This window comes from Peromyscus californicus, unplaced genomic scaffold (genome assembly GCF_007827085.1).
Source record: "Peromyscus californicus insignis strain IS unplaced genomic scaffold, ASM782708v3 Scaffold_2__1_contigs__length_46816999, whole genome shotgun sequence".
Taxonomy (NCBI): Eukaryota; Metazoa; Chordata; class Mammalia; order Rodentia; family Cricetidae; genus Peromyscus; species Peromyscus californicus.
This window is the reverse complement of record NW_026294540.1, coordinates 17,918,481-17,931,178: the sequence shown is the minus strand read 5'-3', so window position 1 is coordinate 17,931,178 and position 12,698 is coordinate 17,918,481. Positions and strand designations below refer to the sequence as shown.

At 48.1% G+C, this 12,698-nt stretch overlaps 1 protein-coding gene across 1 annotated transcript in view; it reads right to left on the bottom strand.

The window, feature by feature from the left end:
• Nucleotides 1–6,020: 6,020 nt before the first annotated feature.
• Nucleotides 6,021–12,698, bottom strand: part of Tmem132c (transmembrane protein 132C) — a 328,956-nt gene continuing 322,278 nt past the window's right edge. Inside the window, exon 9 of the mRNA XM_052755491.1 lies at nt 6,021–7,563. Within this exon, the coding sequence (XP_052611451.1) occupies nt 6,382–7,563 (1,182 nt within the window). The 3' untranslated portion in view covers nt 6,021–6,381. The remainder of the gene's footprint in view (nt 7,564–12,698) is intronic.

The window sequence follows — 12,698 nt, the reverse complement described above, 5'->3', positions numbered from 1 at the left end:
CCGAGTTCCCCAGGTTCACTTAAGTTTTTGCTGTCTAGAAGTGAACGAATAAACCTCTGGCAGCAAACTCTTTGGAAGCTCCATGCAGCATCCTCCAACTCAACCTCAGAGGGCAGTAACTAAATGACTGGGCACTGTGCAACCTGGAGGAAATGTGCCCGCTTTACAAACCGACACGCCGGTGGCATCTGGCCTCTGTTCTCTTACGGCACGGTCTTCCACGGGTGTGCAGGGAGGGGTAAATGGATCGTGCACGCAACCCAGCTCTGTGTGCAGTGTACACAGGAAACTCATCTCTGCAGTCCCATTGCATTTAGTTTCTGTTCTGCTGTGTCCTGGTCCATGTCATGTTCACACCTGTCTGTATCAGTCTTCACTCCCAGACTGCCCTCTGCATTTCATCTCCTGTGGCTCCTGTCGCAGATGCCTTGAGAGGCTCAGGCCAAGCTGTGTTCTTTTAAGTGGCTTTCATTGACCTCCTTGATCAGCTCTTGGCCTCATTAAAACTTCTCTGAGCACCATCTACCTCTTTTTCCTTAATATTTTTGGAATTTTCATACATATATACAAAATCCATCTTGATCACATTCACCCCTCTTCACACTTCTTCACACTCACTCCCCACTTCAACTCTTCCCATGATCACCCACATCAAATCCTTTCTAACTTCAGGCCTTCTTTTTGTATTGTTTTATTTATTATGGAATCCAATTAGTGCCGCTGATATATTCACAGGCGTAGGGTCATCCACTGGGACCTACCAGTGACCATACTTAGAAAGAAAAGCGACCCACCCACACCCAGAAGTAATCAACTACTAACAGTTCCTCAGCGACTGCTCTGACCCCAGGAATTCCTTTCCCCTCCATGTTGGAGTTTTTAACTGGCTTGATCTCATGAAGGTGATCACAGCTACAGTGTTCATGTGTGCAACACTCACATCATGTCCAGAGGAGAGCATCTCACAGCTTCCTCCCTGCGCTCTGTTCTTGCATTCTTTCTGCCCACTCTGCCTCCATGTTGCCCGAGCCTGTAAACATCTATGGCTGAGCACTCAGTCTCATCTTCTCAGTCCTGTCTTTCTGCATGAACTACTACCCATGGCAATAAGTACCTCTCTGCGAGGCCGGGAGCAGCACAAATCTAAGGGTACAAACATAACTATTTGGAAGGCAATTTGACAATATGAACACTTAAAAAAATCATTATCCATAGCTCCTCCCTTGGACCTATGACTTCCCTAGTCACGGATTTTTGACCATCTTGATGGTGGTACCAGGCATGAATTACCTCCAGTGGAGCAGGCCTCAATCCAGTCTGGAGAGCGACTGGTGACCCTGTCAACAGTCTTACCACTGGTTCACCAGCAGGCTCATCTTGCCGGACAGGTCAGTATTGTAGCATTCCAAGGCCTTTGATGACTCCTCTTCCTCAGCAGCCTGCAGAGCACCTTCTGAAACTGTGAAAGCATGGTATGTTGGTGGGCATTTGTAATTCCTGGATTGGGGGGTGCTGTGGCTGGAGGATTGCTTCAAGTTTGAGGTCAGCCTGGGCTACATATTGAGTTAAGAGTCCAGCCTGGGCCAGGCGGTGGTGGCACATGCCTTTAATCCCAGCACTCGGGAGGCAGAGGCAGGTGGATCTCTCTGAGTTTGAGGCCAGTCTGGTCTACAGAGCAAGATCCAGGACAGGCACCAAAACTATACAGAGAAACCCTGTCTCAAAAACAAACAAACAAACAAAAACGAACAAACAAACAGTCTAGCCTGAACCAGAGAATGCAACTCTATCTCAAAAAGCTTTTTTTTTGTTTTTTTTTTTGTTAAAACAATGTTTATAGGCTCCTTAAAATTTTAAATTAAGCTGAGGCTCTTGTTTATAAATATAAGCTCTGAGAATTCAAACACACAAAATTATGTACAATGCTGAAGATGAGGACATCCTCACCTCATAAAGCAAATTATTCATTTCTCTTTGTGCAAGGAGAGGGAGGTTTTTCAGATTCTTTTATTTCTTTGGCTTTTCTTCATCTCCCGAATGCTGTGTAGTGGATCTGAATTTCTTTTCCATTACTCAAATTCTATTTTAACCCAAGATAATATATGTAAAGCTTGCATTCACATGATAATTAAGACCATCCTCTTTGGATACTGATTCCTGGCTCTGTTACATTCTAGCTGTGACCTTAAAGAGGACACTTTGAGATGGACTCCTTGTCAGAAATAAGGCTTATATTTCTGTGCTGGGTCCATAACTGGACAAGGTCTGACACTTAATATAGAATACAAGCCCACTGGACAGAGTCTCTTATTACTTCTTCTGTAGTGAATACTGGTGTTAATAAAGATGTGAAGGTCTCCATGTTAACTTGAGAAGTATTCTATTCATTTTGATCCTCAGTGTGTGTGTGCATGCACAAACATTGAGTGTTGTTCTTCAGGAGCTTCCACATTTTCTTTCTTTCTTTCTTTCTTTTTTTTTTTAAAGATTTATTTATTATGTATACAGTGTTCTGCCTACATGCATGCTTGCAAGCCAGAAGAGGGCACCAGATCTCATTACGGATGGTTGTGAGCCACCATGTGGTTGCTGGGAATTGAACTCAGGACCTCTGGAAGAATAGTCAATGCTCTTAACCGCTGAACCATTTCTCCAGCCCCCCCCCCATTTTCTTTTGACACAGAATCTCTCACTGGCCTCTAATTTGCCAAGTAGACTAGGCTCGCTGGCTATCAAGCTTACAGTTCCATCTGCCTCCATTGTGCCTACGAGCATGTGCCAACATTCCCAGCTTTATAAAATGGTGAGTTCTGGGATGGGGAAGTCAAACTTGGGTCCTCATGCTTGCCTGGCAAGTGATTTACCAACTGAGTCATTACCCCAGCCCAGCCCATCACATTTCTAAAGACCATGAGATGAGCGGGTAAGTCTGTCTAGGAATAGGAGGTAACACCAGAGTAGCTGTGTGGCCCGTACCTGTCTGCAGTGTTCCACCTCTGCCTTTGATTGACAGCCTCCTAGTCTCATTCATGACCTCACCCTTTACGAGCAAAGGTACAGCCAGTCAGTTGGTGCTAAGTGGATTGCTGGTCCAGCAGCCTCAAGACAAGGTGCTCCTGTTAGATTCTATGACTAGAACCAGATGAAAAACATCTGCATTATGCCGGGCGATGGTGGCGCATGCCTTTAATCCCAGCACTTGGGAGGCAGAGCCAGGCAGATCTCTGTGAGTTCGAGGCCAGCCTGGTCTACAGAGTGAGATCCAGGACAGGCACCAAAGCTACACAGAGAAACCCTGTCTCGAAAAGCCAAAAAAAAAAAAAAAAAAAAAATCTGCATTAAAAAAAAAGATTCTTTTGAAAGGTGAGCTGACACACACGGGTCCTTGGGTTAGTGTCCGGTGTTTGCACCCAGTGATGGTCTGACTTTATACCAAGAAGCAAGCTGTGCTGAGCTGGTGCTGGGTGGAGAAGTCAGTGAATCCTTGAGGACAGATATGATGACTGAGGGTCTGACACCAGAAACTCTCACTCTCTAAGTGAGACCACATTCGAGTCTTAAGCTTGCATTAAGGGAGATGGATGAATATGGGAAAAGATTCCCAACGACCAAAATAGCCATCAGGAAGGTTGGTCTCTTTCTGTTTTCATGAGTGTTGTGTGCTGCACATGTGTGTGCTTGTTTGTTCGCATGTCTGTGGGTGTGCATGCACGTGTGCACGTGGACGCTGTAGGATGATGTCACCAATCATCCCTCATTACTCTTTCCCCTTATTCATTGAGGCAAGGCCTCTCAATTAAAACCAGAGCTCACTGATATGGTGTGTCTCCACAGCCAGCTTGCTTTAGTGAATCCTGTGTCTCTGCCTTCTGAGGCTAGAATTGCAGGTGGGCCACCATGCCCACCCAGCATTTACATGGACTCTGGGGATCTGAACTCCGATCCTCAGGCTGACACAGTAAGTGTTTTAACCACTGAGCCATCTCTCTAGAGAGACTTTAATGACAGTTGTCACTCATTGGGTCCCTGGGATACGGGTTGTCATGGTTACTATTGATGACCTCACCAGGTTCTAGAGTCCCCTTGGAGACAAATCTCCGGGCACGTCTGTGAGAGAGTATCTAGGCTGGAGTAGCCGAGGAGGGAGGACCCACCTTGAAAGTGGGCAGCACCAACCCACGGACTGGGGTCCCAGATTGAATACAGAGGAGAAAGTGAGCCGAGACCCGCGTTCATGTCTGCTTCCCGACTGGGTGTGACCAGCTGCCTCAAGCTGCCCTGCTGTGACCCTGAGAACAGGCAGGTGACAGTGGGTAGGTGACAGAATTTGTACATCATCCGAATGACTCCAGATCTGGCCAGAAAGGAAGCAGAGGGGGCCGGGGGGGGGGGGGGAGTGTGTTGTTTCTTCTTTAACAGATGAATTCTTCAGCAGGCCTGTACCTGTTGGGACTGGAGGACAGGAAGTCGATGGAACAAGAAAATCCCATGAGACACTGACTTGTGAAGCCATGGCAAGCGTTTTAATGACAACTACCACCGCAGGTATAAATAAATAGCTTTTGAAAATCTATTGTAAAGGCTACAAACGTGTGTCAAAGGTCCAACCAAAGTCACTAGGCTTCCAGGACCTTTTCTTAGCTACTGATATTAGTAATAGAAAAAAAATTAAAACAATGGCCATCCCCTGGTACGTCTATGAGGGCTGCTCTGCTGAGGGTCACAGTACCGGATGTCCTCACCCTCAGCCGATGGACAGGGAGCGCCAGGCTCTGGACATCCTAGGAGTTCATCTCCTGTCTCATGCGCACACTCTGCTTTGAGTGGATGTGATACTATGCTGTTCTGTGGCACAGTTGTTCAAAGCCACAGTTTGATCGACAATCTAACATAGATTTTTTTTTTTAATCATTTTGAGCTGATGCCGGTTCACTCTGCCCAATAAAATCAGACAACTCAACTCTACCCCCAAATATCTTTTCTGTTTGTTCAGTACAGTGTTGGCTGTTCCTTGTGGTCGACGTGGCCTGTCTGCCTGACCCTGCACTTATGGATGGGGCTCACATCTCCCTACATAGAGGCATCCCTATGTCCATACTGATGGGGACACTGAGTCTCTGACTTCATAAGGAGTGGCCGAGTGTCACAGGCTGTGCTCTGTTCTGGCCACATCCTATTTCAGACGCTGTGAGCACAGTTTCACCCACTGGCCTGCCCCAACTGGTGATGGCTGTGGGAGTCGCTCTCCCCATAGATGGAACTGAGCACTTCCTATATTGTTTAAAAACACACAAACAAACGAACAAACACACACAGAAGCCAGAAAGTGTCAACAAAGCAGGAGAGAGAGAAAAACAGGTTCATGTTACAATATAAAGATTGAACTCGGAAGCCGGGCGGTGGTGGCGCACGCCTTTAATCCCAGCACTCGGGAGGCAGAGCCAGGCGGATCTCTGTGAGTTCGAGGCCAGCCTGGTCTCCAAAGCGAGTTCCAGGAAAGGCGCAAAGCTACACAGAGAAACCCTGTCTCGAAAAACAAAAAACAAAAAACAAAAAAAGATTGAACTCGGGGTTGGGGATTTATCTCAGTGGTAGAGCACTTGCCTAGCAAGCGCAAGGCCCTGGGTTTGGTCCTCAGCTCCGAGGGGGGAAAAAAAGATTGAACTAAGAGAAAAAAAAAAAAACCCTATCTAATGAATAGAAATATAATTTATATTTCATTTAGGAAAATATACCACTTGGTCCTCAGAAATAAACATGAAATTAAATCAAATGGAAGCCTTAGGACACAAAAAAAGGAGGTATGAAAGCAAGAAGAGATATGGAATCAAATGTGAAATTTTCATTCTTCCTAAGAGGTGACCGGTATTCAGATGCACTTCCTGTCTTGGGCACCAGGCTGATAGACACAGGCTGTCCTCAGAAACATGAAGATTGAATTAAAACGGAGGCTGCTTCTTAGCAAGCCCTATTTTTTTTTTTTTTACATTTTGTTCCTTTATTAGAAATATAAACCAACAGTCATTTGTGTCTTTTTTATTTCTCTTTTTTGTATTTTTTTTTTAACAAATATTTTTGGTAGCTTGTCTGCAGTGTATTTTGATTCATAAAATAACCCTCTCACCTCTGAGCAGAGAAGTCTTGGATCCACTCTGCCTCCCTGCGGAGTCAGATTCAAACTTCTGGAACCCATCCTCAATGGCTAAAAAAAAACCCCTTTAATATAAAAACACCCCTTCCCCACTTCTAAACTGCTAGCTGGTCTTTTGTAGGCTCTGGTCATCCTCACTCAGTCCCACCGGGAGCTCCCTCCATCCAGCTACCCTGCTGAGGGAAGGAAGAAAGGAGGACACTGTCCAAGTGGAAGAGGTGGCCAGAGCACTACACGTTGTCTTGGAACTTCTCCAGGTAGGTTCGGAGTTCCTTGGACGCGCCCACCTCTAGGTCCTGGCAAACCCACTTGATATCCTCTTCGGCACCGAGGATGGAGTTCACTGTGGGGCAGCTGTCCTCGGGCGGGATGGCGAAGGTGGCAAACTTCACCTTCTTCATCTTGGAGGTGGGTGAGTTTGCAGGTTCCTGCCTGAGCTCCCTGCCCTGCCGCCCCCCAGAGCCCGGTGGCCTGTGGACCTGGCTCTGCATGTGCTTCTGGGAGCCACCATTGAGAAGCAGGTGGTTGTTCTCTTCGCAGCCTCCCAGCCCTCGGTCTATGATGGTCGTGTGTTCATCCTGGGGTGGGGACACGTCCCCAATGTTCTCCAGGAGCTCCGCCTCATTGCCCAGCCACACCCAGTCATGAGAGTGGGTCATGGATGCCTGGCCTTCTAGAGGCACCTGCTTGTGCCTATACTTGAAGGCAAAGGTGGCACAGTTAATGAGAAAGACAAGGATGGCCAGGCAGAAGACCCCCAGGAGGGCATACATCCCAATCTCCAGGTCACTCAGGCCATGGGTGGTCTGCATCAGACCATTCTCCTCCAGTGTGCTCCCGGCCTTGGGGAGGTCCACATGGGCTGGGAAGTTGGTGAAATCTATGGGGATGCTGTGTAGCCTGGCCCCATCCAGTCTACCACTCTTCCCTACTTTGTTATCCAGCAGGGACTTGGCAGTGGTGGTGGCACTCATCAGGGCCCCTTCCTCGCGATCCCCAGGAGAATTGCCATGGTAGCGTTCATCCTGGCCTGGGCGTTCCAGGTCCTGAATCTTCTGCCGGCGATCACTGGCGTGGTTCTTTATCCCCTCCTCATCCTTATCTCCGGTCTGGCTGGAGTCAGCATCGTCCCATCCAAACTTGACACCCACGTGGCCGATGCCCACAGCCAGCACGCTCTTGCGTTTGGATTTCTGACAGGCCTCAGCGATGGACATGTCCACTCGGAGCAGTGGGCCCTGGCCTTCTCCTTCAGCCACCACAGTGGGCCACCAAGGTGAGAGGGGCTGTGGGATGGACACGACAGCCTCATCCAAAGAGGTGGCAGTCAAGGAGAAGTCCTTGTTGTCATAGATGTCCAGGGATGTCACTGAGCCGTCACTGAATTGGAGCCATGTGCTGACTATAGCTTCCTGCAGGGACAGAGACCATGAATACCACTTGGGGGGTGCCTTATCTCCAGGGACCCATTCTAGAACACCACCAAAGAAACAGGAAAGGCGACATGGAGTCCTGATCTGGTGCCCATGTCCTGGGGGAGCAAATATGCTTTCCATCAGAGAGATACCCTAACACAGCTCCAGCATAGGCCATGTGCAGAAAACACACACGGTCCTGGACCAGCTTTTTGTTATCTGCCAGTTGCTTATTCCTGAGCTCCATTAGCCTCATAGGACAATGGGGACTTGTAGAGGTGGGAAACTGAGGCAGGCAATTCTATCAGAGCCAAAGGCCTGAAACTGGAAACTACGGGCTTGGAATGTGGTTAAACTGGTAACATGTTTGCCTAGAGTCCATGAAGTCCTGGGTTTGACTCCTAGTCCTTCCTAGATTAGGTGTTTCGGTGCTTGAGAGGGTGTTGTAAGTGGGAATACCAGGAGCTCAAGGTCATCCTGGGATATATGAGACACCGTCTCTCAAAAGAGAAAGTTTCTCTTATCTCCTGTGATGGCTAATCTTGTTTGTCAACTTGACGACACCCAGAAACAACAGAGCCTGCTGGGCACTCTTGGGAGGGATTTTTTTTTCATCAGCTTATTTGAAGCAGGAAGACCTACCCTAACCCTGGGCCACACCTCTAGTGGCAGCCCACATAAAAGAACATGGAGGAAGGAAGCTTTGCTATTTGCCTGCTTGCCCTCACTCTTGCTAGCAAGTTCATCTATCCTGTTTCTGCAGCTGATATTAAATCCACCTTCAGGTTTCCCACATGGACTGAAAACAGGCAGCTCTCCAGGAATCATCCAGAACTCCTGAGCTGGATTGGGACTATAGAGACATCCAAGCTCACACATTGAACAACTACCAGGTTCTCCACTTTTCCATCATGAGACGACCATTATTGGACTACCTGGACCACAGCCAGTAAGTCACTCTAGTAAATCCCCCCTCCTTTTTTTGTTTTTGTTTTCAAGACAGAGTTTCTCTGTGTAGCTTTGGAGCCTGTCCAGGATCTCGCTTTGTAGACCAGGCTGGCCTCAAACTCACAGAGATCTGCTTACCTCTGCCTTCTGAGTGCTGGGATTAAAGGTGTGTGCCACCACCACCTGGCTATAAATCTCCTTTTAATACAGATCTTCATTCTTTTGGTTCTGTTCCTCTAGAGAACCCTGGCTAATTCATCTCTCCTCTCTACCAGTTCTTTTCCAGGGTCTTAAAGGTACCTTGTGCTTTGTAGGAAAAACAGAAAAGCAAGATTATCTTCTCTTTGTATGACCTGATGAGACATGGCACACTCTTTGAAGGACTGTCAGGTAGGCAGCAGTGACATGATCATGACACCTGGTGAGTTCAGCTCAGCTGCATTTAGACAGACCAAGAAAGCTCAGGCCAGTGTCATGGACTGAGCCACTAAAAAGACCTGTAATTGTTCAGTCAAGGCCCAAACAGACATAAAAACTCTTCCACTGTGGAGAACAGGGAAGGGAGTTTTATAGTTCCTGACCGGGAAATGCCCTGGCTTCATCCTCATATGCCTGATATGTTCTCAGTAAGCACAGACATTGCCTACTGGACATCCCAGGGACAATACAGTGCAGTGGTGGGCACAGATCCACCTAGATGGGATGCTCTAGGACATTTTCCTCACCTTCAGCACCGTGGACACAGCATTACCTTCTGGGTTCCCAGGACGAACCTGGAACTCTTGAGATACTAACAGGAATCACTGTCCGCCTATTAGGGATCAGCTGCCGCCCAGAGGATGCCTCTCTTGCAATACAGATGCCACTACAGCAAGTTTTAGCAGTGTGCCCCTCAGCTGTCAGGTTAGCAAGAAGTCTGCAGAGCCCTGCTGTGCTGGAGACCCAGGGATCAGCCATGGCCAAAGCCTCGTGGTCAGCCGTACCTAGAACAGCTATGCTCAGCCTTTCCCTAAAGGCTCACTGCTTCCCTTATCACCAGACCAATCCGGATTGTGGGAGCATCTCTGGTTGCTCACCTGGCCACACTCATCTTAGACCCTATTGCTGCAGAAGGAGGCGGCAGTGGGAGCCTCTTTACGTATGATGGGTTGAAAAAAAATCTATTTCCTCTCTGCCACTGGTGGAAAGAAGAAACCCATATTCGGTCCTGGGCTGGTGTGACACTACCCGTGTGGCCCAGGGAGTGTGCCCCAGGGAAGGCAAGCCGAGAAACAGACTAGAAGCTGGACCCAAGTCAACAAACCCCACGGAGCTCCTCGGGAACAGAGCAAGGTAAGGCAACAGCTGCGCAAGGCTCCCCCGATAAAAGCGAAACCCCACCTGTGGGTAGGCAGCGGGTGTCGTAAAAGGCGCTGTTAAAAATGCACACAGGAGGTGTGTGAGATGGCTTATTGGATCAAAGCACTGGCTGTGCAAGCCGGATGAGACAAATTCAATCTCAAAAGGCCATGTCAAGGTGAAATGAGAGAGGACAGACTCCTTAAATTTATCCTCCACATGTTCACTATGGCGCACACTACTACTACTACTACTACTACTACTACTACTACTACTACTACTACTACTACTGACTACTACTACTACTAATTTAAAAACCTAGATGATCAGGCTAATATTAGAGATGCGGGAACAACCAGAAAAAGACTGGATTAAAAAAATAAACCAGGCCGGGCGGTGGTGGCGCACGCCTTTAATCCCAGCACTCGGGAGGCAGAGCCAGGCGGATCTCTGTGAGTTCGAGGCCAGCCTGGGCTACCAAGTGAGTTCCAGGACAGGCGCAAAGCTACACAGAGAAACCCTGTCTCGAAAAACCAAAAAAAAAAAAAAATAAATAAATAAAAAAAAATAAACCAAGGAAAAACCAATCGCTAGTGAAATCAAAGGGCAAAGGAGAAATAAAGCCGAAACTACACTATGAGAGCAGAGGTGAGCAGGGGGAAAGGCAGAGATGTGTGGAGGCCTACAGAGAATTTCTAGAAATAGAAGACTGAGCAGCGTGTGTTGGCATAAGCCTGCAGTCTTGGGACTTGGGAGGTGAAGGCAGGAGGATCAAGAGTTGGAGGCCAGCCTGGGCTACATGAGACCCCCCCCCCCCAACTCAAAGAAAAGAATGAGGGGGTATGGCAAGTGAGTACATCACTTGGGATGCTTTATACAGCAGACAAGACATGACTGAGGAGAGAGCCGGCTCACCAGCCGACACAGCCAGTGTGTTTACTCAGGATCAGGAAGACAGACAAGACAAGACAGGCAGATGGGGATGAAGAAAGGGGAGCAAGAATAGCCAATGGTCCAGCCACAAGTTTCAGGAGGAAATCGGAGTGAGCAAGGCAGCGTTCTAGAACATTCTAGGCCATAGTGACTGCAATCCAACATGAAGGCAAATGGCAGCTGTGAAGAGATGACTTCGGGTGATGCTGTTTGGGCTCCTGGATCTGGCTGGACCTGAAGGCATGAGTGCCTGCCCACAGGCTACACCTCCATTCTGTTGAGGTCAATTGAGGCTGAGTCTCTGCTGTTTGGAGCAGAAAGCCCAGAGCTGAGTTCTGTAGAGCAAGAGACTGCACTTGTCTCCGCTACCCACCCCCAACCCATTTTAAAGCACGAGGACCATTTTATTAGAGTCTGACAGAAGAATACAGGGCAAGCAAGTTGTAAAACTTGGCAGCTGCCAGAGAGAGGGAGATAAAACAAGGGAGAGAGAGAGAAAAAAAAAAACCGCTTATCTTTTGAGTTAGCGTCAACCATGGAAGTCTGCAAGCAGCTATCTGTGGGGTGTAGGCTTTCAGAAAGAAACTAAGCTCAGAGTGTGAAGGCTGGGCACACTTCAGATTTTGTCCAAAGATGAGAAAAAAAAGGGCCAAGAGGAATAGTTCTGCTTTAGAGTTAAAGTTTGAGTCTGTGCTAACTTGAAATCTCACAACGGTGTAGGACAATTATCCTGCCACTCAGCGGCGATGAGCTCAGCTTCCGACCAGCAGCTTCGCATTTATCTTATTCATCTCTGCTCAAAGGTGTCCTCTGGCTTGGGAACCTGAGTTCTTGGGTGAAGCCAGAAATGCCAAGGAAGTAACACCCACCAGGGGACAGTCGTGGATGAACAATGGATAGGTGTTGTCATCCTGAGCCCAGCTCCCTGGTCCTTCAAACGGGGTACATCCCTGGCCTTTTCTGCATGGTCTCTCCAGCGGCCACAGTGGGTGAACTTAATCTTCATCAGTGGCCGAGTGGGTAACATAGCCTCCCTGCCTTGCACACTGTCTGCTTTGCCTGCTGAGGGGCCTTCACTGTCCATGTGAGCCAGGAATCATTGCTTCAGCCTCAGCTTGTGGGGAAACTGACGTGGACGGCATGCGGCCCTACGCCTTGGAGTTCTACACTTGGAGCTCCATCCGAGTCACCCAATAAGCCCCCTTCTCACGCTTATACCACCCACCAGAATCCCAGGTAACTCATTTTTTATTCTTCTACCCAAGCTTAAAAACAAGCAAGGCTCATATTCTTCTGAATTTTCAGAACAGAAGCTATTAATGACACACACACACACACACACACACACACACACACACACACACACACGCACGCACGCACGTGTCTGCCTGTATTTTCTTAGGGCAGAGATAAAATGCTATTCATTGTGGCTGGCTTCTCATCATGAATTAATTTTTCTCCCCACACCTGGATGGAGAAGGAAGTGAATATAAACCAAGCCCCCGCTTGAAGGACAAATGCCTGGATTGAAATTCCATCAGCTCTGCCTTGTGAGTAAGATCGGGTCCTTCTATCGTCTCATTACCGCAAGGCTGGAAGCTTCACTGGGGAATCCAACACACATCTCTCCCAAGATGGCAAATGCCAAGTGACTTCAAATGACACATGGCCACCGGTGATTTAGACCCTGCTTCTATAGAGAGTCATGCCTGCAAATTGAAGACGCTCTCTCTACGAGTCTCCTGCATCTGGGCTGGGCATCCAATTACTGCTGGTTGATGAAGACAGATGGGTCATGTCGGATGTAGGCAGTGCCTTTACCCTATATCCTAGAGGCTACAGTGCCTGTCCATCTAATCCTTGGCCCATTCTTAGCGAAGAGCTTCCAGCTTTTGACTTTTTCCTCTGTTCCT